The sequence below is a fragment of the Notothenia rossii genome (assembly GCF_949606895.1).
Source record: "Notothenia rossii genome assembly, chromosome: 5".
In the NCBI taxonomy this organism is placed as follows: domain Eukaryota; kingdom Metazoa; phylum Chordata; class Actinopteri; order Perciformes; family Nototheniidae; genus Notothenia; species Notothenia rossii.
Window position 1 is genome coordinate 14,668,151 of NC_136903.1, and position 26,665 is coordinate 14,694,815.

The window sequence follows — 26,665 nt, forward strand, 5'->3', positions numbered from 1 at the left end:
ACACACTGTACCCACGACTCTTACAATGAAGGCTCGATAATCAGCTCGCTCACAGAATATCAAATATAGGTGTAAGCAGAGGTGCATATAAAAGAGGAAGAAGATTTTTTTTTTTTTAGATATTGAAGTTAAATGCATCAACCTGGTGCATTTTGAGAGCAACATTAACAGATCTATGGATACATCTCTCAACACCCATATGAAACAGAACTGTAAACAGATTTTCTTTTTCTTTATGTGGATATTTTACAAATCACTCCCCTTTTAAACTGTATTCTTGTTTTACTGTCATAGTATTTCATACCTGTTTTTCATTTATTCTCATAAATGGTGACCAAACCATTTGAGACCCACTGAGATAACTCGACTAAAGTTAACTATCTAAACAGAGAGTCCCTTACCTCACTGAGCTGTATTGATTGATTGATTGAAAAGTTTATTAACAGCTTGTATATTGGGTACAGTACAGTACAGCTCAAAACATACAATTGTTAAGGGGATGCAGACCAGAGAAAGACTTTCGTCTTGTTTACATCAGGGTCCCCCGTTTCCAATTCATCATATCATTTAAGACATACAAGACATATTTGACATACAGATGGTTTATTTACAATTTACATACAGGTGTTTTTTTACATACAGATGGCTTACTTACAAATTTCATTTTAGATTTCGTTCTAATACATCCTAACCAAACATTTAAGACATACCAAGTCTACACAGTTAGTAACAGAGTCTAAAATGCGAGTATATACATAGATGGGGGGGGAAGCTGTCCATTGTACGACAGGTTGAGATTTGTACCATTACCGGAGCCAGTTTTGCAATGCTCTCCCAAGAAGAACAAGTTGCATTCACATGCTGATGACATGTCATTTGCATAAATTAGGAACAGTAACGGACCTAATATGCTTCCTTGTGGAACACCACAGCTCACTGGGAGGGGGGGGGGGACAGAGTACCGTTTACCTCCACCATCTGTTCTCTCCCCTCCAGGTAGGATTGCATCCAGCTCACCGATAGTTTATCTCTCTCAGTCTGACAGGACAGAGCTCTCCCTCTCCTTATTTCAGAAGCAGCTTCCGTTAGCACAGCTAGCTAACCAGATAATAACAACAACAATGCAAATAGTGAGTTTGGTAGAAATATACTGTATAATAGTAAAGTTATTGAAGATGATGCCATATTTATTGAAGATTTTACATTATAAATATTCCCCAAAATTATTCAAAAGCATATTCTTCCAAACTCCTTGCTGTAGTATGACACACAGGAGACCATTGATGTGTGTAGTGAGTTTGGTAGTAATAAGCTGTATAATAGTGATTGAATATTATTGTATTCTTTTTTTTCGGAGTTGCACTTTGCAGACGGTCCCTGAGCACTCGTTTCTACTCCGGCTGCGGATAGAGACCAATGTAATGTGCCCAGCTCGGAGGACGGCGCGTATTGGCTTTTTTTGATCAAAATGTGATTGTAGTTCGTTGTCAACCTTACCACGGTACTTAGGATACGTCATTTGTGTCTTAATAACGTTTTGTTCATGAGTTATTGATCCGTGAAATCCGAATATCCCTATATCGTTCCAACTTTACTGAACTAAGCCAGAAGACCGTCTCATTTCGTAGACCGATCGGTTTGCTGTTCCTTCACTTTATTTGTTATATTTATATACATTTATTTTGGACGAAAACTTAGCGTGAGGAAAGGCATGTGTGGCGTGAGTGCGTGAGATATGGGTTAATTGCGTGACTCTCACGCTCAATGCGTGAGTGTTGGCAGCCCTGGTAGCATCCATCCACCCATCACCTGCCACACCGAGCTACGTTCAAAATCACACAATGAACACATTTCTTTTAACACAATATGGTGGAGCAAATGTGCTATAAATAAGACCACTGTAGCTTAAGATAAATCGTGTACAAATACAGTAGCAGTTTCGTATTGTTTTGATGCGGTATTATTATTTGGCGCTTAGTTATTTTTGTACATTTTAGCGGAAAACTGTTTAGCAATTTCGTGTTTGTGAACATAGTTTACACTGGCAGATTAGTCAGCTGTGTCAACAAACTCGGGGATAAACATTTAGAATGGACGTCTGACTTTATAACACATATTTGTCATATGTCCATGCTTTTAAAAAGAGGTTTGGGAAGAAATGAAATACAAGAAGTGGCTGCTTGGAGGAGAAAAAGTGCGTGTAGCTAGTGGTAGCTAACTGTAAACTGGGATGCTATTGTTACCATGAGCTAACATGAGCTAACGGTAACGGTATGCGAACAGCAGCAGTCGCTGGGTGCTGCTTCCTCTTCTGCCTTAACCATCAACACAGCGATTTGACTGATTACCAGCTAGTAAGTTAGCTTGATAATCTCAACCAAGACACTTATTTCAATTTTTTACGTGCCTTTTACTTCCTGGTACTCCAGTATGGGGATGTGCTTACCGTGCCTTGGTGGAGCAGCGGACGAAGTTGTTGTCACACCAGATCCAGTAGGTTCATTTTACTAACACTTTTATTACCAGCTGTGTCACTACAAAAGTCAGAATGTCACACGTGTATAACGACATACAATGTGTATTTCCACTCTTTAAATAAACCAAAGGCCATGTGGATGTGATTAAACGTGTGTAGGACATCAGTAGGCCCTACTAGGTAATGTTCAGGAGTTGACTGTTTAGGCTCTGTAAACACTGGCTGTAAAGCATGCTGCAGGCCCAACATACTCAACTAGCTAGCTTTATATAGACTGTGGCTAACAGATGTAGCTGATAAGACTAACTGATACAAGGCCAAACATTTGTGTGTGATGATAGTTTAGCAATGTTATTTGTAAAGCATGCTTGTGTGCATGTATCTCTTTAGGGGTGTGGTTTTATGTGTGATTGCGTTAATAAGGATTTGACATCCATCAGGACAGCCCTGAGTTACTTAACTATTGTTAGGATAATGCACAGAAACTTTTGTGTGGTGATTTTGTGACACATTTCCCTGAAAAACTGAGGTTTTCTTTTAGAAGTTTTCATATAAAGTATTTAATGTTAGTTGTGGGTTGCTGTAGTTTACCTATGGTTTCAGAAATGAATACAATTATCCAACCATAATACTTCAAAGGTTTCAATGTATTGTTACTTTCAGGACGCAAGGAGACGACAATTGGCTGAGGCTGCTGAGAAAAGACAGAAAGAGGTAGGTTAATTAATAAGTGTTTGTGTATGTTTCTCTTTGTGTCTAAAACCCTTTTGATACTGTTTTCCAGATTATTAGGTATTACTAAAAGTAATGTTTTCCATAATGAGCTCTGTAATACATCCTAACATCATGAAGGTTGGATTAAATTTAGGCTGTTGGTTTAATGTTGTTAAATTGTATTGTGTGATTTAAAATATTTGTCAGTATTACCTTTTTATAATTCAACAACAACTAAACACACCACAGCCTCCAAAATAACCACTAAGCTTAACAGTTCTCTAAATCGTTTGATCCAAAACTGGACATCATACTCTTTACAAGGATCACATTTACTGCAGGGTTGTTCAGACTAAATTAGTTAGTGAGATTCATACAAGACGAATATACTGGAAACTGAGTGTAGTATAAATTGTACTACATCCCATCTGAGGTAGATGCATGTGACAGTTTGGTGAGTGTTTTCATTATCATACAGAAATGCCACTTGAAAACCCGTAAGAGCCATGCTAAAGTTGTATCAAGGTAAGTAGACCAAAATGAAAACCTTTTTTTGGCCAATTGAATCTTTTGGATTGGCTAATTTCTAATCTACCACATCTTTCACCTTCAATTTCCCTGATGATTCACACTTTCAGGACTGCAGATGAAATCACTTGGCCCTAACACACACATGGCAGTGAGCTGCTTCATCCTTTATCTGGATTGCTTTATTTGGAAGTTGAATGCAATTTTTCTAGCTCTGATTGAACATACCTTGTGCTTTTTAAAGATGTTTTTTTGTTATAAAGTAATCTTTGGGGAAAAACATGCATGTTTTTTGGACTGTAAATTATATATTTGAAAACATTCAAAATAAGGTCCTTTTTTTTAATGAAGCCATTGTCAGTTATTGCTTGACCATTTTCTACTCTCTTTTTCAGACAACATACAGGGGGGTTAAAAATCCAGAAGCAGTCGAGAGAAAAAAGAAGAAACAGGAAGAGATGGAAAAACAGGAGATGACCGGCTCTGTGTCTGGAGGCGGCGGGTTGAGGGTTAGTTTTGTTATTTTCCTCAAGCTGTGTGATTTCTAGAGAAACAGGATGATCATGGGTGTCACTCTAGAAAGTCTGGCGCAAATATAACTTTGAATGTATCCCTCTATTTGAATAGTAAGATGTTAGCCAATAATATGATAATATGTTGTTGATATAATCTGTTACCCAGTTAGCGGTAGAACCAAAATATCACACTAACCACGTTTTCTATATGACATCTACTCTCTAACGTGAGACATATCATTGATATAGCACTTTGTCTCAAAGACTGAATATTGTTCTGATAACCTCCCCCCTCTTTGTTCTCTAGTGGCAGGTGGGCTGAAAATCAAGATGAAGTCAAAAACAAAGTGAAGAATTGAAGCAAGACAACTTGAAAGATGTTTGAACTGCTGTCGTTTTTTTTTTTTTTTGCTTTTCTTTTGATATTATTATTATTATTATTATTATGAGACACGTGGCTACAGGTGTCATGCTTTATGCAAAACAATCTGAAGTGATTACAGACGGAACAGCAGGAAAACCCTCTTGTTGCCAAGTTATACAAGCCAGCACAGGCGTTTGGACGGGGATAACAGACACGTGCAAGTAGATACAGGTCATACTGTATTAGTTGTATTTAAAAATAGATATGTCAGTCTTACAGTGATCAACATTAGATAACACTAAATAATATGATGATTGAGTCCAGCTTTAACTCTGCTGGCTGTTGTCATATTAAGACAAAGCTGTCATTAACCACTTTTTAGCTTTTTCACTTCACTGCTTTTAGTTTTCACTGTGGAGGATTTTTAAATCCACATTGTCTGCACTGCTTTTTGTACGACTTTTTTTAACAACCTGTCAAGGAAAAACACAGTTTATGTTTACAAACTTGAAAGTGTGCTTATGAAGGTGTTTCATACAATTAAACAAGCACCCAGTTAACATGTATTTAACCTAATTGAGGGCTCTATTTATGGGCAACATAAAGAATTGTGCAAGAAAGGTTATAACGTATTTACCACCCGGTGGATGGTTCTGTGATCAGTGCAGTGCTCGTGTCACATTGGAATCCCAATGAGGCATTATGCTGAGGACATGTTTGATAACCAGGTCTGAACTCAATGCAACATCACTGAGTTGGTGATTCGGTCAGGAAGTACAAACTTCATACCTTGGTGATAAAATATACAGCAGCTTCCAAATGTTGCTGCTGTTAATAACCCTGTGCACAAGTCTTTGGTATAAATCATTTAATAGAGCCCTTTTAGTTTTTGCTCTGCACAATTGTGTTGCATTGAATTACAATGTGTGCAAACCACTGATGTGATGCCTGCTTATTTATATGATATGATATGTGTTTGTGACAAACAAGCTTTTGTAAGACATCTATTTGCACACAGTGGGTGTGGGCAGCAAACATGCTTTCTAACACTAGGCTGGAGATAGAAATGTCAGCTGTTATAGAAACGGGGGAAACCTTTGGTAGGAAAAACAAGTGAAGTATGTATGGTACACAGGGAAGTATTTACTTTGACGTGTTTAACTACCGGTAAGTGCATTTCTTAAAGCCTTTACTTGATCCTTAAAGGCTTCTGGTGCTCCTACCATTTTGTAGAACAGCACATATAGCCAATGTTATTTGCTACAATAAATTACATTTCTGCTACTCTTGTGTGGATTCTATGTGAATTACAGTTTTACAGAAAGTTAAGATAAGAGTTAGCTTTGGTTAAAATGATCAGTAAGGACATTTGCAACATCCTATGAATATATACTGGCTTAAAAAGCCAGTATAAAGCACACTCAGTTGAACACACTAGTCTACACGTCAAATGGCTACTTAGGATTTGAGCTTTGGGTCAGATAACGTACCCATCCTAATGAAAACATGTACAAACAAGATATTTGAAATTCTGAAGATTCAAATTTATTGAAAATGTACATCTAAAAGAAATTGGACCCATGTACTTTACATACAAAGCTGTTTGCATAGCAAGTGATCTCATGCCAAAAATATATTCATTTTCCAGGTAAAAATTTCACAAACAATTAAATTGAATGATGAGGTGTGAATCTATTGATTGTAAGAAACTGAATTGAGATGTTCAAGTTTAAATGACTGCACTACCTCTAGAGGTCAGTAATACACAACACATTGAAGAATTGCAAAACCTCAAAGTAAGACTATATAATTATCAATCCTAAATCAATGAGGATCTGTTTCACTACATGTTGCAACTTGTGCAACGGGTGATTGTTCATGCACTTACAATAGAAATGATAAAAAAACAGGAGCAATCCTAATAATGAATAATGAGTAAAGAAAAAATGGAAATAGTATAAAAATGCATTTCATTGAAGAATCATTCAACATGTAAACAGTCTAAGCTCTGCTTAAGCCTAATAAAAAAATACATCATGAAGAAAAGGGCCATAACATTTTATGACCAATGTTTGGTTTCTATGGGACACGTAAATAGTTTGTAAAGTACATTTCTTTGGACTGTAAAGTTTCAAACTATTCTTCAAATGTCATATATATAGTTTAATTTGCAATTTGTGCGAGGACCAGTAAATCCGTCCGAGTATTTAATGTAGTGTTAAGGCAATAAGAATTACAATATCAGCCAAAAGGCAAACAAAATGGGGTAAACAAAACATTAAGCTCAGGGAAATTGTCTTAACTGCTGTCTACTATCACACACACCAGTTGTGTCAGTAGCCATAATAAGTAAAATAACAGGGACAGGTTATATAGCCACTTCCATAAGAGAGTAAACAATGGCAGGAAGTCCCCCTCCTTTTATGAATGAAGAATTTCAGTCTCATGTCTTCACTTCTTGCTGCGGTAGTGGGCGGCCACCACCAGGTAACTGTCAGGGGAGAGGTCCTTGATGTTGGGGGACTTGGTGCAGATCGGGGAAGACTTGCCCTCCACCCGGGAGATTTGGAGCATGCGGCACGGATCGTGTTTCATCAAATAGCTCTCAAAAGTCTCCCAGCCTCCACCAACACGCACCATCACGTGCTTGTCGTGCAGCATCTGCAGAGAGAAATAGGATTACAGAGTCACTTCTGATGTTGCTGTGTCAAAGGAGAGCTTTAAATGGTTGTTGCTGAGCCCCTTCCTTCAATAGCGCTAATGTCATTTCACTGATTAAGGCTTTGGTTCTCAGGCAGAAGCTGAATGAACACTTCAGCATAGCCTTGATGTCAGAGGTTGTTGATTGATGTTAGGGGCCTCAGACTGGACAGTTTCCCCCATGAGAGGAGCTCCATCCATCTCTTACATGCACAATGCCATGTTGAGAAGACTAACAATCTCACAATGATTGATTTCTCTCACAATTTTATTTGTGAAATTACATAATAAGCAACACTTCCATGCTAGTGTCTAGTGTACCCTGCCCCTGCACTGGTTTCAGCTAAATGAATGAAGCATTTTAAAAGCTAATGCTATAGGAATAGTTTGTACAATGATTACCATCTTATTTTACAGTGGTATGCTGTTGGAGAGAAATCCTTATTTATTTAATTTTTTTATTATTTGCTCACTAGCCTTAAACACAGCTGAGGCTCATGCACATGTCATTTGTTTTGCAGGAAGTATTGGGCATATACATTTTCTTTTATTATTTATTTCACTGATAATGGCAATAGATTAAAGGCAGATTTTCCCAAAAGTTTGAACCTTATAAAAGCAGATCAAAAAGTCAGAGAATCACTAAAGTTAGTAGGTTTCATCATCTGGGGATCATGAACAGCTGTATGAAATGACATAGCAGTCTAATCAATAGGTGTTGAGATGTTTCAGTTTTAACCAAAGTGGACGACTGCCTGAACACACACACACACACACACACACACACACACACACACACACACACACACACACACACACACACACACACACACACACACACACACACACACACACACACACACACACACACACACACACACACACACACACACACACACACACACACACAGTTAGCCTGGCTAAAAAACATTCAGACAAATGACATCTTTATCATCAATTTACAAATCCACTCTTAACCAACGTTTAACATGCAGTGTGTCTTCATCGTTCAAGATTTACTTCGAATGTTGCCACCTGCCACACGCTCTCAAGGTTGGGTACCATGGCAACGTTGGCCGTTATAATAGAGAGCGGAGAAAATAAGGGCTCTGATATATTGGATGCTCCAACACTCGCATTCCCCAGAGGCTGTGCACATAAAACATGTCCGCCTCACTATGGAGCGTTACCACCTCCCTTCCTCATTAACACAACATTACACCTCTACTAAAACACGCTTGTTTAGCGAGGCCCATCTCTGCTAAAACAGGGAGTAACATGTCAATATTAAGATTTTTAATTATATGCTATATTAGTCTTTAAAACAAAATCAGTAGGAGTGTGATTCAGACAAATACAAAGCTGAATCGTTTGATAAAAAGGGTAACCCACCTCATGCGATTGTCACCTCCAGCAGCAAAACATGCAACATTTATAAGCCTCTCAGAAGAATCAATCAAAAGGGCACCGGTGGGGCAGCGCTTCCAATCACCAGCACCAGGCCTTCAGGCTGTGTGACTGTGGATTTAATGGACCTGTGCCATGCAGAGGGTTTCAATCATGCTGCTTTGGGACGAGACCAGCAGCCCAGAGAAGGACAGAGGCCCGGGGCCGAGCTCGGACAGCACTTCTCACAAACCCTGCGATTGTTACTCTGCCCCCTTGTTAGGGCTACAGCCACCTCATTTGTTCCAGGAGCTGAGAAGGTCAATCTCAGGCCTGTTCAGATAATTGTGGAGTAGACCCTTATGGGCGCTGCATCCCACTATTGTCCTTGCTCTGTGGCTGCCTACAGACCTCACTGTACTCCTTTTCAGTGGAAGCAGCAGCTGGAGGGTAATACCACCGGAGGAATTTTAATTAAAGCATTTTGACTGTGAAGGCTGCTGGCTGAGAGACAAAGGGACATAGGTTCTTTGGTCTGATCAAAATACATATCTCACACAATGTATCTGTGAGTACACTTTATAACGCATGGTAATACACGTGTAATTTTACTGTGACTTCTGTCTTCTAGCCCAAGTTGCCATCAGTGGGGGTCAGAGGGTACATATGACCCTGGCAAGCGGCAAAGTCCTTAGTTTAGCTTAATAACAAACTAAAAGCTAACAGCTAATGCAGCTCCATTGAGATACATTATGATGCATTCAAGCTCTATTCCTGATATAGTGAAGGCTATTATTTAGTTTCGGGCAACAAGCTGAAACACATAAGTGGTTTGAAGGAAGTGTTTTTAAAGCAATATTGAAAAAATACTGCTAAAGGAATTATTTTATTTATCACTAACTCAAAGCAACTAATAAATCCTGCGGAAAGATTTATTTTAATGAAAGCATTCAAATAAAAATAGAATAAATTGAGTGTTTTTATACAAATAATCACTTCAGATGACAATAACGATATAAAAGCAAAACATTTAGAAGTTTTGCCAGTTTACACTTTGGGATGTTTAATCATTTCTCAGACGGTTGTGGGACCGTGGTGAAATAAATAAGTCTGGAGCCTTGGATGAAGGACCCAATTTGGAAAATGTTATTCCTATGTCCATAATTCCAAACGGCTGGCCTGCCTGAGGTTTCCTTCTTTTTCCCCAATTAAAAGCTTTTTTGTGGGGAGATTTTTCTCATTCAAATCAATGGTCTACGAATAAAGCAAGTCATATGTTGTACAGATCTTAAAGGTTTAAGGTTCGACTCTATTATACCATGCAGGATATCGTACAGTAAAATGCAGTTGTATACGTACTCTAAGCTACACAAACAGAAAATGTATAAAAATATTCAAATATAAAAAAGAAAACACAGATAAATTGAGTTGAGCTTACACAGAAGTAAGAAATAAAAAAGGAAAACTACATGTTATACAAAGAAGCCCACACAAGGTAGTGTGGACTACATAACAATAGGCAGGCTGCGTCGGACCAACACTCTCAACATTTGTCCTTGGTTGCTCGGCAACACAAGGAAGACAGAAGCATTCAGTCTTTGTACGGGCATAAAGTGATACATAAATCACAAATCTGATGCTTATTCAGAATAATACAGCATCACATGTTATATAAACTAGAAAGTAGAGTCTTCATGTCTTAACTAATATTTAAAAACAGAATTGTTAATCTAAACCTCACACTGACTGAGATTTGGGCGAGATTTGACATTTTTAGTTGCAGTGTGATGTGCCGACAGCAGAGGACATCCACGAGTAAACTCTCTTTTGAACGTCTCCACAACCGGAGCATACCGACTGCATGAATCACATTCTTAGAGGTGTGAATCCTGGTTGTGGGTTGCCAGGTAACCAGGATCCCAAGGGGACCAATGCTACCTCTTTAATCTGAATCTGTGTTAGCCTTCATTTATCCTCCTCCAACATCCTTTATCCCTCCACTCAGAGAGAGTCTAGTTACATTTCCTGGGCTGACGGATTCAGTGTGATTATAAGATACAAGTAATGCTACAGCCAGCATTGAGTGATAAAGCTCAGTGAAATATTTTCCCAGTAATAACTTTGGATCATATGGAAAGACGTGGGTGTTATTTTCCCTTTTATAGCCGGTAAGTCACATTGTGTTTGGCTGAAGATGGACATTGTCTGCATACCATTACCAGTAAATGAGACCTCACGAAGGCGGCTCTCCAGAAACAAAGGCTTACTTTCATCGTAAAGCCCCAAGTATCAACACACTGCCATATGCTGTGTGAACGCAGAGAGGCTGACACTGCAGCGTGAGACCTTATTGTTATCAACCACCAACTGATTTAAAAATGAATAGAATGGAGGAAATGTGATGAGCAATAGTGTGAACTTGTGTCATTTTTGTGAGGCTTTTCTCTGTCCTTTTATTTTTTTATAAATATTGCAACCCATTAAAAAACTAGGAGTAATAAACTGAGAAAAGTACATCTCCAACCCTGTGCATTTTATAGACACGGGCACTTGCATGAGGTACTGCATTTTATTGGGCAGTAGTATACTTTTTACTCAATGATAGATATCAAGCATTTTCATTTATTATTTACTTTGAAGTCTATGTTTTTATTTTTCAATTAAAGATGCATAGGTGACCAATAAGTTAGCAAACAGTATATGAAGTACAGTATGAAGCAGGAAAAAGTATTTAGACTCTTTACTTACAGTAACTAAAAGTAGCTATTTGATTTTCAAATATTTAATTATGATTAAAATATTTCAACTTTATTGTAAATACTTAAAGTAATCATTAGGCAGGTCATTTTTCAACTTTTTAAAAAATAATCTTGAACACAATTATTACTTTAATTGTACTGTCAATAACTCACCCGGATGAAAAGCATCTTCTCCCCAACACGGTATCGACCCTGGGAATGTCTCTCTACACAGAATTTGTTCGGACATCTGCAAGGGGGATCATTGGAAATATGCCTCACCTGTAAAACATAACAATAAAATAAATGAAAGATGGGTAGCTACTGGTATTATAAGTTGAAACGGAGGGTATTTAAGGCTGGCTTACAGCATCATCCAACAGCTTCCCTGTGCTTTTCTTGCTGGAGGTGACTTTAGTTGGAGTCGGTGATGGGGTAGGAGACGGGGAGGGAGATAAAGAGGGAGAGGAAGGAAGGGGCGGTACTGGGGATACAGGTGATGGAGGTGGTGGGGGAGCTTTTTCTTCCTGTTCAATCTCTTTCTCCAGTTTTATGAGGCCAGGGGGCTCCACGTTGTAGCTACACCAAGGAAACAAAGAGTGATGTCATTCTATAAGTGAAGAAATAAGAAAGGGATGGTATTGATATTTTTTAAAAAGCATGATCATACCGTGATGCTATCCGTCCCAACTCTAGAAGACAGAGACACACTTCTCGGGGCTGCTTATGAAGAACTATAGGAAGAGATCAAGTTTTAGCTTTACATCAAATGGACATTGTATGGTATCTGGAAAAAGGTCATGAGTAAGAATGAGTAGCTGTGTGATTATTTAATGCACATAAAAATGAGCTCATGAACTTCATGCATTCAAATGATCCTCTGCTCTGCCATTCTGTGTATCTCAGATGATTGCTGCTCAGAATGGAGGTGTAAGCTATGGCTTGAGGTGTTTATTTACACCTCATCCCTATAAATATATGATCAGACAGTGAGACAAGATGTGTGATACATGTGACACACCACACCGTGCTTTACAAACAAAATATTGACTGCATGATAGCAAACCTGGTGTTGTTACATCTACTGCTGAACTGATAAATCCATCCAGAAGAAAGAGAGAAAGAAAGAAGACAGCTGTTACTGTTTTCTAAAGTCTTTTCACAGCATTTTATATCACAGTTCACCGCGTGTGAAGTTGCAGTGTTGATGAACTCATGTGTGTGAGTGACTTGGCTTTCAGCAATGATTGAAATTGCATGGCGATGGCCTAGCAGCCATTAGTCAGACATCACAGGAATGTAGGAATATTCTCGGTATTTCAGTTACTTGCAAGGCTGCATGCTGTCCTTCTGATCATAAGGGAAACATTTCAGTCCAGGCATTTCTTAACAGAGAGCACATTTCAGTGACATAACACTCAAAAAATCCTTGCAATAGATAGAAGGGACATTGATAACAGAGTGTGTGAATGAGGAAGAGAGCAGAACTGGGCTGGAAAAAACATTTGCATAGTGTTGGCCTACTTTCTCTCCAACTCACACCCTTCTGACTGTGCTGCCTTTGTTTTACCCCTGAGGATTATTCAAGATGCACACATCCTTATCTCCATGGTAGAGATGCTCCCAACAGACTGCTGCTCGTGTGAGCTTTGTGTAAATGTCAAAAGAGTTAAAGGAAGATCTGGGATTCAGTCCAACCTGCGTGATACTGGTAGTGCCAGTGAGGCAAATTGTGTGGTGTTTATAGACTGTCCTTTTTTGTCTAACATTCAGATTTCATAGTGTTATGATGTTTATGGCAGAAAAATAGTGAACTTACCTAAATCCTCCGATTCAAACAGACATGTTTCTCCAACTCCAACCTTACGACACCAGGACAGGAAGTTGGCCGTGTTGTCCCGTGCAAAGAAGGAACCAGAGGGAGCGCTCTGCCGACAAGGTATCCTCCGAGAGGGAATACTATGCTGGAGACATAGAAGGGTTAGAAGACTTCAACTCCAAGTACTTCATGTACTTCATGTACAGGCGCCGTTAAGGAGGTAGAGCTCCAGTAATCGGTAGATTGGTGGTTTCCATCCCTGGTCCCTGAAGTGTCCTTGGGTATGATAATGAACCACAAATTGCACCCGTATCGTTGTGCGAGTGTGAATAAATGAGCTTTACATTGGATAATGGGCAGTTATGGCCTGCCATTAGTGTATGAATGTGTGTTTGAATGGGTAAATGGCATAGAAAGTAAAGGCACTTTGAAAGAAAAGCGCTATATAAATGCAAGTCATGCAAATTAACCACAGCAGAAGAAATATTCATTGAGAAATAAGCTGCAAATGAAATTTTACTTTTTGTTTGACATTGGAAAAAACAAATGTCTGCCCTTGTGACTTGCCCAACCCAACCCCCTGAGTTTCCATCAAAGAATAGAGCCACATACTTCCTATCTAAACTGATTTCTTCTCCATCTGCTGCTTTCGGCTCCAGATCAAGGACCTTATACAGATCAATATGGGAGATGGCGTGTTAGAAAAGTGGAGCTACTTCACCAGGCCTTCTATGATTTTGGATCAAGTGACAAGCTTATGGGTTTCAGCCCCCACACGGTCTGTTCGGGGAGATTTATGCGCCTCGCTGTGGTTTTATACAGGATATGTGCGTCGGTGCTATGAGAAAGGTGCAATGAGCTCATGCTGGAAATATGTAGGCTTTTGTGGGTATTTTTCTTTTCTTTCCAGGCTCTCCTTTTGACTTTTTCTGGGATCCTTTCTGTTGTTGAATTACTTTGCATTCCTGGAGGAATAACGTCGACCACATTGCCAGTTTAGTTTGATCTAACAATCAAAATGCCACGTTGTTGTTTCTGTGGCGGCTTGCTGAATTATGTGCATCTTTACCTATCTAATAATTGCACAGACGGCACAGTACTTATAGAAGACCTTATGTTTAAATAGTTGGGAATGAATGATTAGTACAATGCTTAGAAATCCCATAATTTCCATTCAATCAGAAAAAGTAATAACTTTTACGATTGTTGAACACTTTAATGGAATAGTTTGGCGTTTTATAATGCTTTAATGCTGTTGTTTGCTTTTTGCTCAGAGTTAGTGGAGATTATACCATTGCCCATCTTTGAGCAGCCAGATAGCTTAGCTTAGCACAAAGACTTGAAACAGAATGAAATGGCTAGCCTGGCATCGGTTAATAATATCCATCTACCAGCATCTCTAAATCTTTGGGGGTTTTGTGCAAACTATTTCCAGCGCAGTAACTTTGTGGAGTCTCGGCTGGTTGCCTGCCAAGAAATAATCGACACGAAACCCCTTTTAGTTCACTTTAGCAGTGACGGTAGGCAGATTTGCCACTTTGGACATTGACAAGCTAGCTATTTAAGTTAAACTAACTAGCCGTACACTTTAGCTTAACATTTAATGAACAGATGCTGAAGTGGTTTAAATCTTCTCATGTAATTCTTAGCAAGAAGCAAATAGGCATATATCCTAAAATGATACTTTATCTCAAAATGTTGTATGTATGTTCATAAATTATAACAATCATTTAGGTTGTGTCACATGACAGGAGTTGACAAGAAATAAATATAATCTCCAGTTGTCTGATATTGATTGATGTACATGTGGGAAGATGTGCGAGAGACAGCATGTACAAAGGGATTTATTGTTTCTCTCTGCTGGAATCACTTAGTCCCTCTCCACATACACAACTTATAATGAGCTTTAAAACAGATGTGAGTCCTCTTTAAAGTAGTAAAACATAACAGTAAACAAGAGTAGCCTAATAAAGAATGAGAAGCTGAAAAAGCAACAATTGTTTGATATGAATCATAAACCTTAAATGACATCAGGCATGGTGAACTTGGTTAATCTTTTAAAGGCACATTAAACTGAAAGTGCTTAATGGTAGCTGTAAGGACAAACTATTAATCATCATAATGCTCAAACTTTGTTTGATTGTTTGGCATGAGTCGCAGGTCAGTGTAGACTACTCTCTCCTGGTTTATTTTCCCCAGGACTCTTGCTGTTGGCCTCCATGATCAATAGGCCCCTCTATTTCAGTGGATCATCTGCCGTCCCACGGTCACTGACCTCAAGCATTTCCTCACATCTGTGCTTCTACACTCACACTGAGATCAGAAGACTCACCGTCATCAGTAGCATCAGGGAGCACAGTAATGCCTCAGTTCAAACATCAACAAAGAGCCAACAAAAGAGTCTTTTGCTTCCTTTCCTCTCAACAGGAACTAATCAGAGTTTCCCCCTGTCGGAAACATATGACCCCACTGAGCAGACCTCATGTTCAATGTGTAAGTCAGTATGAATATCTTAAACTCTTATCAAGCCAAACTTCAAACTATTTGAAGGCTTTGAAATCTACATTTCTAGAAGGTCAACGCAAAAAATGCTGAAAACGAACAATATTGAAATGTTTTACTCTGATTTCTCAGAAATAAGCTGAAGACTTGGAACCCTTTCGAAGTGGCTGATACAATCTGAGTTTTTTAACCCTAATTGCTCTGTTTTCTTGAGCACTGACCCAGTAAAATATCTGATTACCACTTGCAGGGTTACCCTTTAATCTTATAAAATGTATTAAACCCTCAATCAAGGGTCACAGAAATGAACATTTAACGTAGTTCTGCCAATTCTCACTGGGGATGTGGGGCCCCATCCGTTAATGTGTCGCTGCCAACCTTATTTTTCCTTTGCCTTTTTTGCAAAAGGCTGCAAGCACCCATCCCCCATCCCACCCTTTGTGCAGTGCTTTCTGAAAGCATGGAGCTCTTTGCAAAGTTGGGGTTTAAGGTCGCTGTCAAAACCAATCAACAAATAAGATCTATGTACAGGAAGGATATCAGATATAAAGCTTTCCACCACTTTTAAGCAATGGTATATTTCTTCGACATGGAAGGGACTCTCTGGTGTAGATTTTATTGATCTTATTGAGGGAAACCTGATGTCAGGGTATAGCTTTTCCCTGTTTCAGAGAGAGTCAATAAAACGTCAATACTCTTGTCTTCAAGCAGTCTGGTTGCAATAAATTATGCAGGTTTCAATGGATGATTTATGGGGCAAATCAAAACTAATATTAACCTTAGATTTGAGTTTTTGTTAAACAAACAACACATGTCTGGATTTCACATTATTTTGTAATCAAGAAGGATCGTTCAAATAGTTAGGGCCAAAGTGATTGTAGGTCAAAATGATAAAAATAAATCTGCTGTAGATTTATTGAACACTTTCAACATTTTGCTCCCAAATCGTTTTTTTTTTTACTGTATCCTATATCATGCCAGACTTCTATAATCGCCGGGTTTCTTGGTACCTTTTTGTCGCGAGATGCAGGCAGGTCTTCATTATTTTGCCTGAACTTCTCCTGGAGTGTCTCAGCCAGCTGGCACAACAGGAAGCCATTGTCTAAGCGATCCATGAAACTCTCAGCAGTGATTTCCAGACCTGACCAGGGGACACATAAAGAAAGCAAAGGGTTCAGCAATAAATTCAACAAAAGAAATCATTTAAAATATATGCATTCGGCATAAGGAAATAAAATGTATTCTCCAGTCCAGTCGCAGCTATAGCTGATTCAATGTTATTGTCTCTCAGAAACCGCTTGGCTTATTAAGCTCGGCTTGTGCTGCTGGGTTTAGGCATCTCTGCAGAAGCCAAATGTTCACATATTACAACTTGACTTAGGGGAATCTGTGGGGGATTGTCTGGTAGTACACTGCGGGGGGTGCAACGACAAGATCACATGAACGGGGGGCATCTGATTGTACGCATTATTCATCATTATCCTGCACAGTTGCAGAGATAGATTGGTGATCAACATGTGGTGTCCAGTTGACTGGCTTCCAGAGGACCATTCCTTCATAGTTAGATCATTGTGAAATGGGAGGTGGTGGCAGGGGGGTGTCTGTGGAAAGAAACCCGAGATATTTTTTTTTATTCCCTTTTTCTTATAGGAGGAGGGGTCTAGGGGGTTCGACATTTAATGAGTTCCAAATGTTGTAATTGAGCCAAGAAAAGAGAGATTTAAATCTTGAGAAATACTCAGTGAGCGCCCGTCTTATATGCTCAAACTCTAACTTGCTCCTCGCTGTGTGAGGAGAGTCTATTCAAGAGGGAAACATATCAACTCTACTTACTCCCATACATTACTCTGTTCCTTCAGGCTCCCATCACAACAACATGACTCTTCATTATGACCACGCATCCCGCTCCCACTCAATCAGTGCATTCGTTACTACGCGCCGCTCCTCCCACCTAAAACTGCAAACTCTGCTAAGTTTTCATGATATCTTTCTTAGAATTATATGATGCTGAATACACAGGCATGAGTCAAACCAACAAACTGATTTTCCACTATGTACTGTATGTAGCGTAAACATGCGGATGCACATCTTTTTCGTCCTGGATTCCTCACCGAGCGGACCAGACGTTTCTAGCTCGGCTGGTTCCAGTGCAAACACACAAGCTGCCAGCGATAACACGCAAGATACTGGAGTTGATTTAAGTTTTCCACACACTGGTAGGAGTCAGTTTCAGGAACTGAATTTGCTTCTAGTTGCCTTGAGAAATGATCATCTGCAGGAGGTCCCATGGAAGATCAATGTTAACTATATTCATTGAAATTTGAGTTCAAGAAAAGTCTCGAGTAATTGGTTGCTTCAGCAGACTCTCTTCTTTCTATACACTCGAACACATTTTAAAATGCTGATGCGTTTATTCCGATGCCTCTTAGAAATGCAGCGAACAATTGATGAATTCTTACACTCGGAGGAAGGATAACGAGCACATTTTTGTGAGGACACGGTTGCCACATGAGCCGGCAAATTAGCATCTTTTAGAGGATCTCATGAAGATGGTCTTTAAGTTTGTCCTTTAACTATTGATAACTGACTTTAGTTACCGAATAAACTATTTTTTATGATGCTCAAATAATAAACCACAATGAGTCCAACAGATGTTAACCTGAAACTTAACGGACTGTACACACCCAATTAAATTCAGTAATGAAATTTAAATCAGATCCTCAGAGTGCCTTGGCATTTGTTTTGTGACTGCACTGTTGAAGAAGTGCACTTCACAGGGTGATTTATTATGCAATAGCAACCTTGCACAAAGCTGCTGATGTTCCCTCTGTTGCTTATTCTCCACCACAGGCTGAGCATTATTCAAGAACTCCTAATGAGGGCCATTATTCAATTAAGGACAATCTATGAGGGAGTGTGTGGACATGGAACCGGGTTCACACATTGCACTTTAAAGTTGTTTGTAATGAGGTTCAGATGGATTTCAGTCCCTTGCAGAGCTGTTTACATCAGCAATACCTGTTTAACTTACAGTATGTGCAAGATGAGGAAATGCAGAGCTATTTCTAGAACAGTGATTTGAATGACTCAGCAATAGCACCTGGTATTTGCTTACAAACTTAGCAAAATAGCACCTGAATAATAGAGGGAAAATCACGTGTATTGCTACATATCCTTTTATGCATACTATAACAAATGAAAATACACGTTTCAGCAGGGTCTATAGGCCCACTTTTTCAATGTAAGTCTCTGATGTAATGCTAATGGGACTGATACTGTGTTTCCCTACCTAGAATATGAGTGAGCCACAGGGCCAGGTCTTCCTTCATGGGCAGCAGGCTGGCTTCATGTCGACTGGCGAGCCACTGCTGGTACTGCTGCATGTCTGTGAGGCCGGGGCCCCCGGGATGTTTGGGGCTCAGGGTGCTGCACATCATGGTTCCCTATCGACAGCCTGAAGTAAGAGAGACAAAGAACAAAGAAAGAGACCTTTATTACCTTAATGTTAGTTTACAAAGAAAACTTAAGGCATGTCTATATGCAGGCCTATGGTATTTGATAAGAAACACAATGTAAGTAATATCTGTGAAATACAGTAGAGCAACTGTACAGTAAGTTCTTCCAAAAATACATTGAATAATATCTGCGGAATATCTTCTGACAAATGACCGATCATCTAATTCAGATAGTCTACATACAAATAGACTGTTTATAAAACCCTTTTGTAAGGGTTGTGGTATAGGCTTGATATGATGACAGTTAGAATCACTTTAGGAGAAAAAAAACAACTGAACATGTTTCTTTTACACTAATAAGCTACATTATAATTTCTCCACAACATCTGACATTCAGGTGGCCAAATATTTCATAGAGGAGGATCAAAGGAATGAAAGGGATCTGAAGCTTTTGTACTTTTGGCCAAATCCTGGTTTGATTTACATCCACCTGATAACATGAGACAGCACAGTTCCTCTCCGCCTCTTCAAGGACAAGAGCCACTTTTATACCAGTGAGACACTTACAGTGGGACTTTTATTCAACATTCAGCAGACACAAACAAAGACCTCCTTCATATTACAGATACAGTCTATCATAGAGACTAAATCAATCCCATCCAGCAGGAACAGCAGCAGGCCTTAAACTACAGCTTGATGGAGAGACTGGGTTTGACATCAATATTCAGAGCGACATTTAACAGCTTCTCACTGCCTGCAAAGTGAAGTCAATGAGTAAATGAGACATTCCTTGCAGTCTTTTTCCAATATCTCGCTGCAGTGTGCCAAGGTTTTTTTGTCTGAGCTGTAAAGTGAAAATCTTTCACATAACAATCCAGTGTCACTCCATTAGTGCAGTGAGCAACTGACCAAACAACTGGGCACCAGATGTAAGATCTGTCATGAAGAGTGTATGTGTGGACATCATTTTAACAAGTTAGAAGACAGAAATATGAATAAATAAGCAAAGAGTCTTTATGGATTGTTTAAATGTTGGGTTGTTGTAAAAAAGTGTTTGTAATGCATCACAAAAGCTTGGTCTTCTGTCATTACAAAGACATGGATGACGTTTTGAAAGATGCTTTTGTTCCAACTTATCAATTGTGTGATAAGTGGGCCAAACATACTATGCATTTTAACAATGGAATCAAGTTGCTGCATCTAAAAAGTGTTGCCTAAAAGCTTGGACACACGCGGGAACATCATACATAGGCAAATACTGTAGCAACAGGATGTTTGATGCAAATTACAAGAGGAGTTTATCGAAAGAAGGAAGCATAGCTGCATGAACAATTACCTCATAGTGTGTGATAGCTACAAATGTCCTCTGAATACTGAGGGAGTGTCACACAATGTGAGGAATCTGACCTTAAAAAGCTGTGTAACATTTCAAGGTCCCTCTGGAGCTGGCTGTACCCGAATCACACTGTGGTGCAACGCAGGACCTCAGGACCTTGATGTCCGTCCAAGGTTGTCTTATTTTCCTGAAGACAAGAGCTCCTCGTTGCGTACACACACTAAACTCCGGAGCTCAGCACTCACACACAGGTGCAACATTCCCACGTCCATGGCAGGCTGACGGACAGAACAGGGGCACTGGGACTCATGTCCCACAGTACAAGGCCCATTCATACGTTCACCGCTGTCCATAAAAACATAATGTCCTTGACAGGAAACATAAAAGATACTTTTTTTTCTTGCACAATGAAGATATTATATGAAATATGTTTCAGTTATTCCTTAAATATCTTTTAATATGCTGTTTAGGGGGGTTGAGATACCAGTATTGGTGATAAATTAGATATTTAGAATATGAACTATTGATATTATGTTAACAATGCATATATAATAATATTGTCTTTGCATATGTCCACTATGGATTTTGGAGGTTTTTCTTGCTGCCTTTTCACTATCCGATGTAATATAGTGTCATTTTGAATGTTACATTTTGCACAATTATGGTAACAGACTCTCTCTCCACCTCCCTACGCTCTTCTTGTGAATGTTATTCATTTGCCAAAAGAAAGACAACTTTCACAACAAACAAGTGAAAAATAATTAGATTTTTTTCTCCCTGAAAAAAATAAAATAAAATCTATATTGTGAGTTGTTTTGGCCATGTTAATCTTGAATTGAAATCTGATTGTGACAGTCCTTCTGCACATTACGCATATCACCACAGTCAGATGGAAACAGTTTTCTATGTTCTCCTACTTCTGAAGCTAAATACATGTTTTATTGGAGTTATGAGTAAACATCTGTCAATTAACCACATAGACAAATACTTAATCTTAGTTGAAAGGCTATATTCTTCTCAATAGGATTATGAATAAACATCACCCAGGATTCCCCTTTTCTGTTCCAGGAAAGAGTCCAAAAGAAACAACCAGCTGTTGTTAAACATACCTGGTCCTCTCACCACACTGCAGCCTGACCTTTCCACTGCAGGCCAGAAACACAGCCAACACCATCTCTGTGCTACTGTAGGCTTCATGTAGCATATACAATCTGCTAAACTCAGTGCTTCATCTATGTATTGTTAGTTTTCAGAATCAGAATCAGAACTTAGGCTAAAGATTACAACTAAGAAATAACTCAACTCTATTGCACAGAGATATTAGATCAAACTGATATGTACATTTTCTTACTGCAGTAAACCGGCCACAGTGGGCTGCAGATTGCTCCAGGATAGACATATGGATGGGGATTTCGACTGCTGAGTCACATCAACTAGAAAAAAACAAGTGTGGCTCTGTCCTCCACCCTCACCGCCCTTTATGCCTTTCTACTCTACAACAGTAAACTGATACGGAGGCTAATTTGTCCATTTAAAGTCAGCAGGCTTACTGCAGATAAGTACTGTTAGTGTTGGGAGTCTGTGTTGCTTTCAGGGACAAGCATATCCACTGTGCTCAGTAAAGTTCAAAGTCTCTAGCGAAAAATATCAACAAAAGCAGAATATTCTGATGATTCTGCATTCAACAAAATAACATTCATAAAGAACAATGCTTGTATGTGCACAGGAGTATATCACATTTTCCAATAAGATTGTGCTTGTGTGTATTTCTGCATAAATCCTCCACATCCATAAGCCATGATACTAAAATGATATGTTCCAGATTGTTCTAAATGTGCCTCAGGCCTGTAGTAAAAGAACCCTGTGTTGTAAACATTTTCAGCATCAACAAACTGTATTTCAGACTGAAAACATGTCTACACTTATCCTGCACCATACAGATCTTTAATTCTGCAATGTCTGAAGTTAGTGCAATAAATTAGTCATGGCCTAAATTAGTCATGGCCTAAATTAGTCCCGTTATTGTAAAACCCTTGGCAGCACATTTCATTTACAACTGCTTTACGATTTTAAAGATGTCTCCTCCTTTACATCTGTCACAAATAAAAACAGCCACAACAGACACTTCACTTCTCTGAAAATAGGATCAAGGGGGGAACGCCTGATGAGTTATGACTGAAATCCAGCAGAGCACCCACTAATTAAAAACCAAAGAAATTAATCTGAGCTGCAACTGAAGAAAATATGTCAGATTCTGTAATAAAGTGCCTTGAATTGCTTTGAAAGAAATATAAAAATACAAGAATAAAAGAGTAAACAGTCAAGAAGTAAGACTTAACTTTTAAACAGAATATGACATTTATCTGCAAAGCTCACATCCCTCTGGTCAGAAGAACAAGTACAAGGTACAAACTCAAACCTGAATATGCATGAAGACATTCAAAAGTTTGAACTTTATTTCATCAATATAGAGACTTTAAAAATGCTCCTTACCTGTGCTCACCCAGAGGGTTCAGCTCGATGGTGCACACCTTCCTCTCACACGTCCTTGGAGCTGCTGGATCCCAGTTTTCATGCTTTTCACCGCGGTGCACCGACCCACAGGTTAGACTCCAAAACAATGAACCAATGCAGACCGGGGAGGTCTTTTTCGCTGCGCATTTGCACAAGGATCTGACTTCACACACACACACACACACACATGCACACTCACACACTCTGCTGCTGCTGCTGCTGCTGATGATGATGATGATGGGAGGGAAGTTTGATCCTGCTGCAGCCTCGCTCGTCTTTTCGCTTTATGCTGTTGCCTCAATATGACATTTTTAGAAAGAATTCGGCAGATCAGCCCGAAAATTAAATCCTTCGATATTTTTTATTTAATGGATTATCTATTTGTTGTAGGCTATGCACATGCAATTTAAGCCACATAAAAGACCCTGACTTTTTGAAATTGATACCGTTTTACAGTTGTGACGCAAATCATGAAGTAGCCACAAGAGATACATTCTGAATTGCTGTTATTAAAACAAATGTTTTCTTAGCTAAGTTAGATGTTTCAATGATATCGACTACAATATAGAAATAATGCTTTAAATAAATACTGTATAACTGGAAAATAAACATTAAAAACGAAATGATCAAATCGAAATGCTGCTGTTACCTGATTAATTAACTATGTTTTTTGTTAGGGCTTTTATTTTGAAGGGAAAAACCAAAATCTAGCAGTCAGTCACGCATGCGCAGTGGTGAAAGCGGCACAAGCGGGACGTGAGAAAATGAAAGGAAAAGTGAGTAAAACACCAACAACTATGTTTATAGCTACTAAATACCCCTCTTCTAGTATGCCATACTGTCTTTTATGTATAACGCTAGATATTACCTCAGCAACAATCGTTAGAAAGGGCTTTGTTTTGAAACGTTTTGCCGGAAGTCCTTGGCTTCTATAATTCGAATGTCAGTTAGCTAATCTGTTGCTAACCCACTAGCTAATATAAACAACGTTTAGCAGGTATTTCGGGGGAGGACACTCAGGTGGATGTTTAGCTGGATAAGTTGTCTCTCCTCCACAGTGAGCGACCTCCATCGGCTCTCAGAGGCTGGATAGTGAACGGGGAGAGCGCCACATGGAGGCGGTGCTCAAAAGCCTGTCCAGCACTGCGGAGCTGTTGGCCGTGGCGGCGCGGAGCAGCGCGGTGGAGCAGTGGGATAAACAAACCCTGTCCAGAGCCTTTCACTGGGCCCGATACTGCGAACACCTATTCTCCAGGTTTCACAATAACACCACAATAAAGAGGGTGATGGAGAAGCAGCTAGAACTCACAAATGAAAGTTTGCGAGCCGTCTTTCCTCGATACACTGACGTATGTTTCAAAGACCTCTTCCAGTGTCAGCACCTGTTGCTGATGGGGCTGCTGAAAAATCCTGACCTGCCCATCTCCATCATGAAGATACTCTTTGACACTGTGAGTCCTGTAAACACTCAGCAGAGTGACTATCAGGATGTAACTGGCTTCTGTAGCCACATCATTCAATGCAAATCTGCTTGTAAAGTCCTGAGTCCTCTCACAGACTTGTCAGGTGCTGATGTTGAGGTGCAGGGGGCCGTGCTGATGGAGAGGCTGGAGGATCTGCTGAGTGGAGGCGGTGAGGCCAGCCGGACAGAGCACATTGTAAACTCTTTCCTCCAGGAGGGGGAAGGAGCATCGGGACATTTCTGTCTGGTCATCGCCGCTGCTCTGCTGACAAGGAAAAACTCTAATGCTTCACAAACTGCTGCACAGGATTGTCTCTTAGACTGGCTGCAGAAAGAACAAAATGTGCTGCAGCAAATGTGTTCTGCACTTCCTACTACACTCATTATAGACTTGGCAAAAAGACACCTGAAATGTAGAGATGCATACTGTGATGTGCTAAAAAAGTGGGCCTCTAGTATGGAGTACAGCATGAGTGAGGGTGAATGGGTTCAAGCAAACACAAACCGGACCGTATCCTTCCAGAGACTTACGGAGCATTTCCTGGCCTTGTTTGCGGCCTGTCCCTCTCTCAGAGAGGATGTGGAGAAAGAGCTAAATGTTTTGAACATTTCTGATGGGGACTTTGATGTAAGAGGTCTTAGTGTGTGGGGAGACCTTCTGTCAGCAATAAACAAGTGACAGTCAGTCTCAGAGCTGAAGCCAAGATGTAGCTACATGTATTTGCCTGTTTGTATCTGGATGCAATGGTTGAATGCAGCTGGGAATTAAACCTCAAAACGTTTTGATACCAAACACAATGTGTCTTTAGTGTGGATTATTGAAAGCCAGGAGTGACCATACGCTGGCATCAAATGTTCACATTCTTCTTTACTTTTGATCAAACAGTTTCTATTATAATGTGGCCAATTCAACGTAATGTTTAAGTTAAGTAAGGCACTTGTTCTTGGGTTTAGACCTTAATACAGACACTCAGTATTCATGTATGCATTCATATCGACAGTCTTCCCAGTGCATACAAAAACTAAACTCAAAACAAACTGAAATTCATTCACAGAGGTTTCTTTTCAATTCTTCAATCATGACCATGAAATAATTCTATGCAACTATCACACATCATAAACACTTGCTGAGTATTGGAACATGTTAGATTTATATCAACATCAACAACACTAGCCTATTTATTTACAACTATAATTATTATTACTTTAAGTTATGAAAATATTTGTTTTTAAATGTACAGCTTACACTATCTGGACAGGTGGTAGCATCACATGCTGTCTTTTATTCACTGGCAGCATGTGATCTGACTGAATTAAACGGAAAGTAAATGTCAGGCAGTGAATAGTTGACACTTTATAAATTGGCCTCTGGAGATTTAAAGCTCCTTTATCATCATAAATCCCACCTTAGTACCAAATTATATTTTGGATGTGCTGTTTTGAAATCATTCTGTTAATGTAATAGGGGAAACTAGACAAGAGAAGATCAACATTTTGCAAAAAGTAAAGAAAGCAAAAGCCATGGTGGAATCCAATTGACCTTTTCTGACTGTACACACCTCAATTCATTTTCCTTTTCACACAGACAACCTGTCAATATTGCCTCTTCGTCCCAAAGCTGCCTCCCTCTGAATCTAAAATGTTGATTTGCTGAATGCCAGTCATGTGACTTGACTGCCAATTCGCACATCTCAGAGCTGGCCGGTGTGTCAGAGCACCTCTGCGGCGAGGGATCAGTTAGTCAGATCGGGCGTCGTCAATCAAAGCTGCACAATAGCCGGTGTGTGACATAAGTGTGGCAGACAGCGGATTAGAGAGCCGGCCGCCGCGAGGAGGAAACACCAACACCACCACGGCTCGTTTAACACGCCATGAAAGCAATTCACGTTCAGACAGACAAGGGTCACTGAGTAAGGGGCAGCATGTACACAACCAATTTATTTCCAACCAATGAAGAACATATGCATCAAGCTGGATGGGGACCAAGAATGATTAAAGGGATCTCATCTGCTCCGAGGATAGAAATATATGAACATTTGTGCAATTTCGATTTTCATCATGTTTGATCAGCTTTTACACAAGTCTGGTATTTAAGAATGTGGGGAAATAAAGGAGATAATTGAGGCTTTTATTGTGAGATTACGTTGAGAATTTTG

At 39.5% G+C, this 26,665-nt stretch overlaps 3 protein-coding genes across 4 annotated transcripts; 2 read left to right on the top strand and 1 right to left on the bottom strand.

Annotated features, from left to right (window-relative positions):
• The first annotated feature begins 1,595 nt into the window (after positions 1 to 1,595).
• svip (small VCP interacting protein) lies at positions 1,596 to 5,881 on the top strand. 2 transcript variants are annotated; one of them, XM_079681943.1, is made up of 5 exons: positions 1,596 to 2,493; positions 3,140 to 3,190; positions 3,669 to 3,715; positions 4,114 to 4,227; positions 4,541 to 5,881. In XM_079681943.1, the coding sequence occupies exons 1-4, from the start codon at positions 2,431 to 2,433 to the stop codon at positions 4,193 to 4,195; spliced, it is 243 nt and encodes an 80-aa protein (XP_079538069.1). In that variant the 5' UTR covers positions 1,596 to 2,430; the 3' UTR covers positions 4,196 to 4,227; positions 4,541 to 5,881. The 2 variants fall into 2 exon arrangements, with proteins under 2 accessions (XP_079538069.1, XP_079538068.1); XM_079681942.1 differs by lacking the exon at positions 3,669 to 3,715 and having other exon boundaries at positions 1,693 to 2,493.
• gas2a (growth arrest-specific 2a) lies at positions 5,619 to 23,219 on the bottom strand. The gene is made up of 8 exons (XM_079681941.1): positions 23,027 to 23,219; positions 19,032 to 19,196; positions 16,753 to 16,883; positions 13,241 to 13,385; positions 12,092 to 12,155; positions 11,790 to 12,000; positions 11,596 to 11,703; positions 5,619 to 7,258 (listed from the first exon to the last, which is right to left on the bottom strand). The coding sequence occupies exons 2-8, from the start codon at positions 19,177 to 19,179 to the stop codon at positions 7,049 to 7,051; spliced, it is 1,017 nt and encodes a 338-aa protein (XP_079538067.1). The 5' UTR covers positions 19,180 to 19,196; positions 23,027 to 23,219; the 3' UTR covers positions 5,619 to 7,048.
• A 484-nt stretch (positions 23,220 to 23,703) lies between these two features.
• fancf (FA complementation group F) lies at positions 23,704 to 25,307 on the top strand. Its single transcript, XM_079681940.1, has 2 exons — positions 23,704 to 23,823; positions 24,106 to 25,307. The coding sequence occupies exon 2, from the start codon at positions 24,160 to 24,162 to the stop codon at positions 25,186 to 25,188; it is 1,029 nt and encodes a 342-aa protein (XP_079538066.1). The 5' UTR covers positions 23,704 to 23,823; positions 24,106 to 24,159; the 3' UTR covers positions 25,189 to 25,307.
• Positions 25,308 to 26,665: the final 1,358 nt, after the last annotated feature.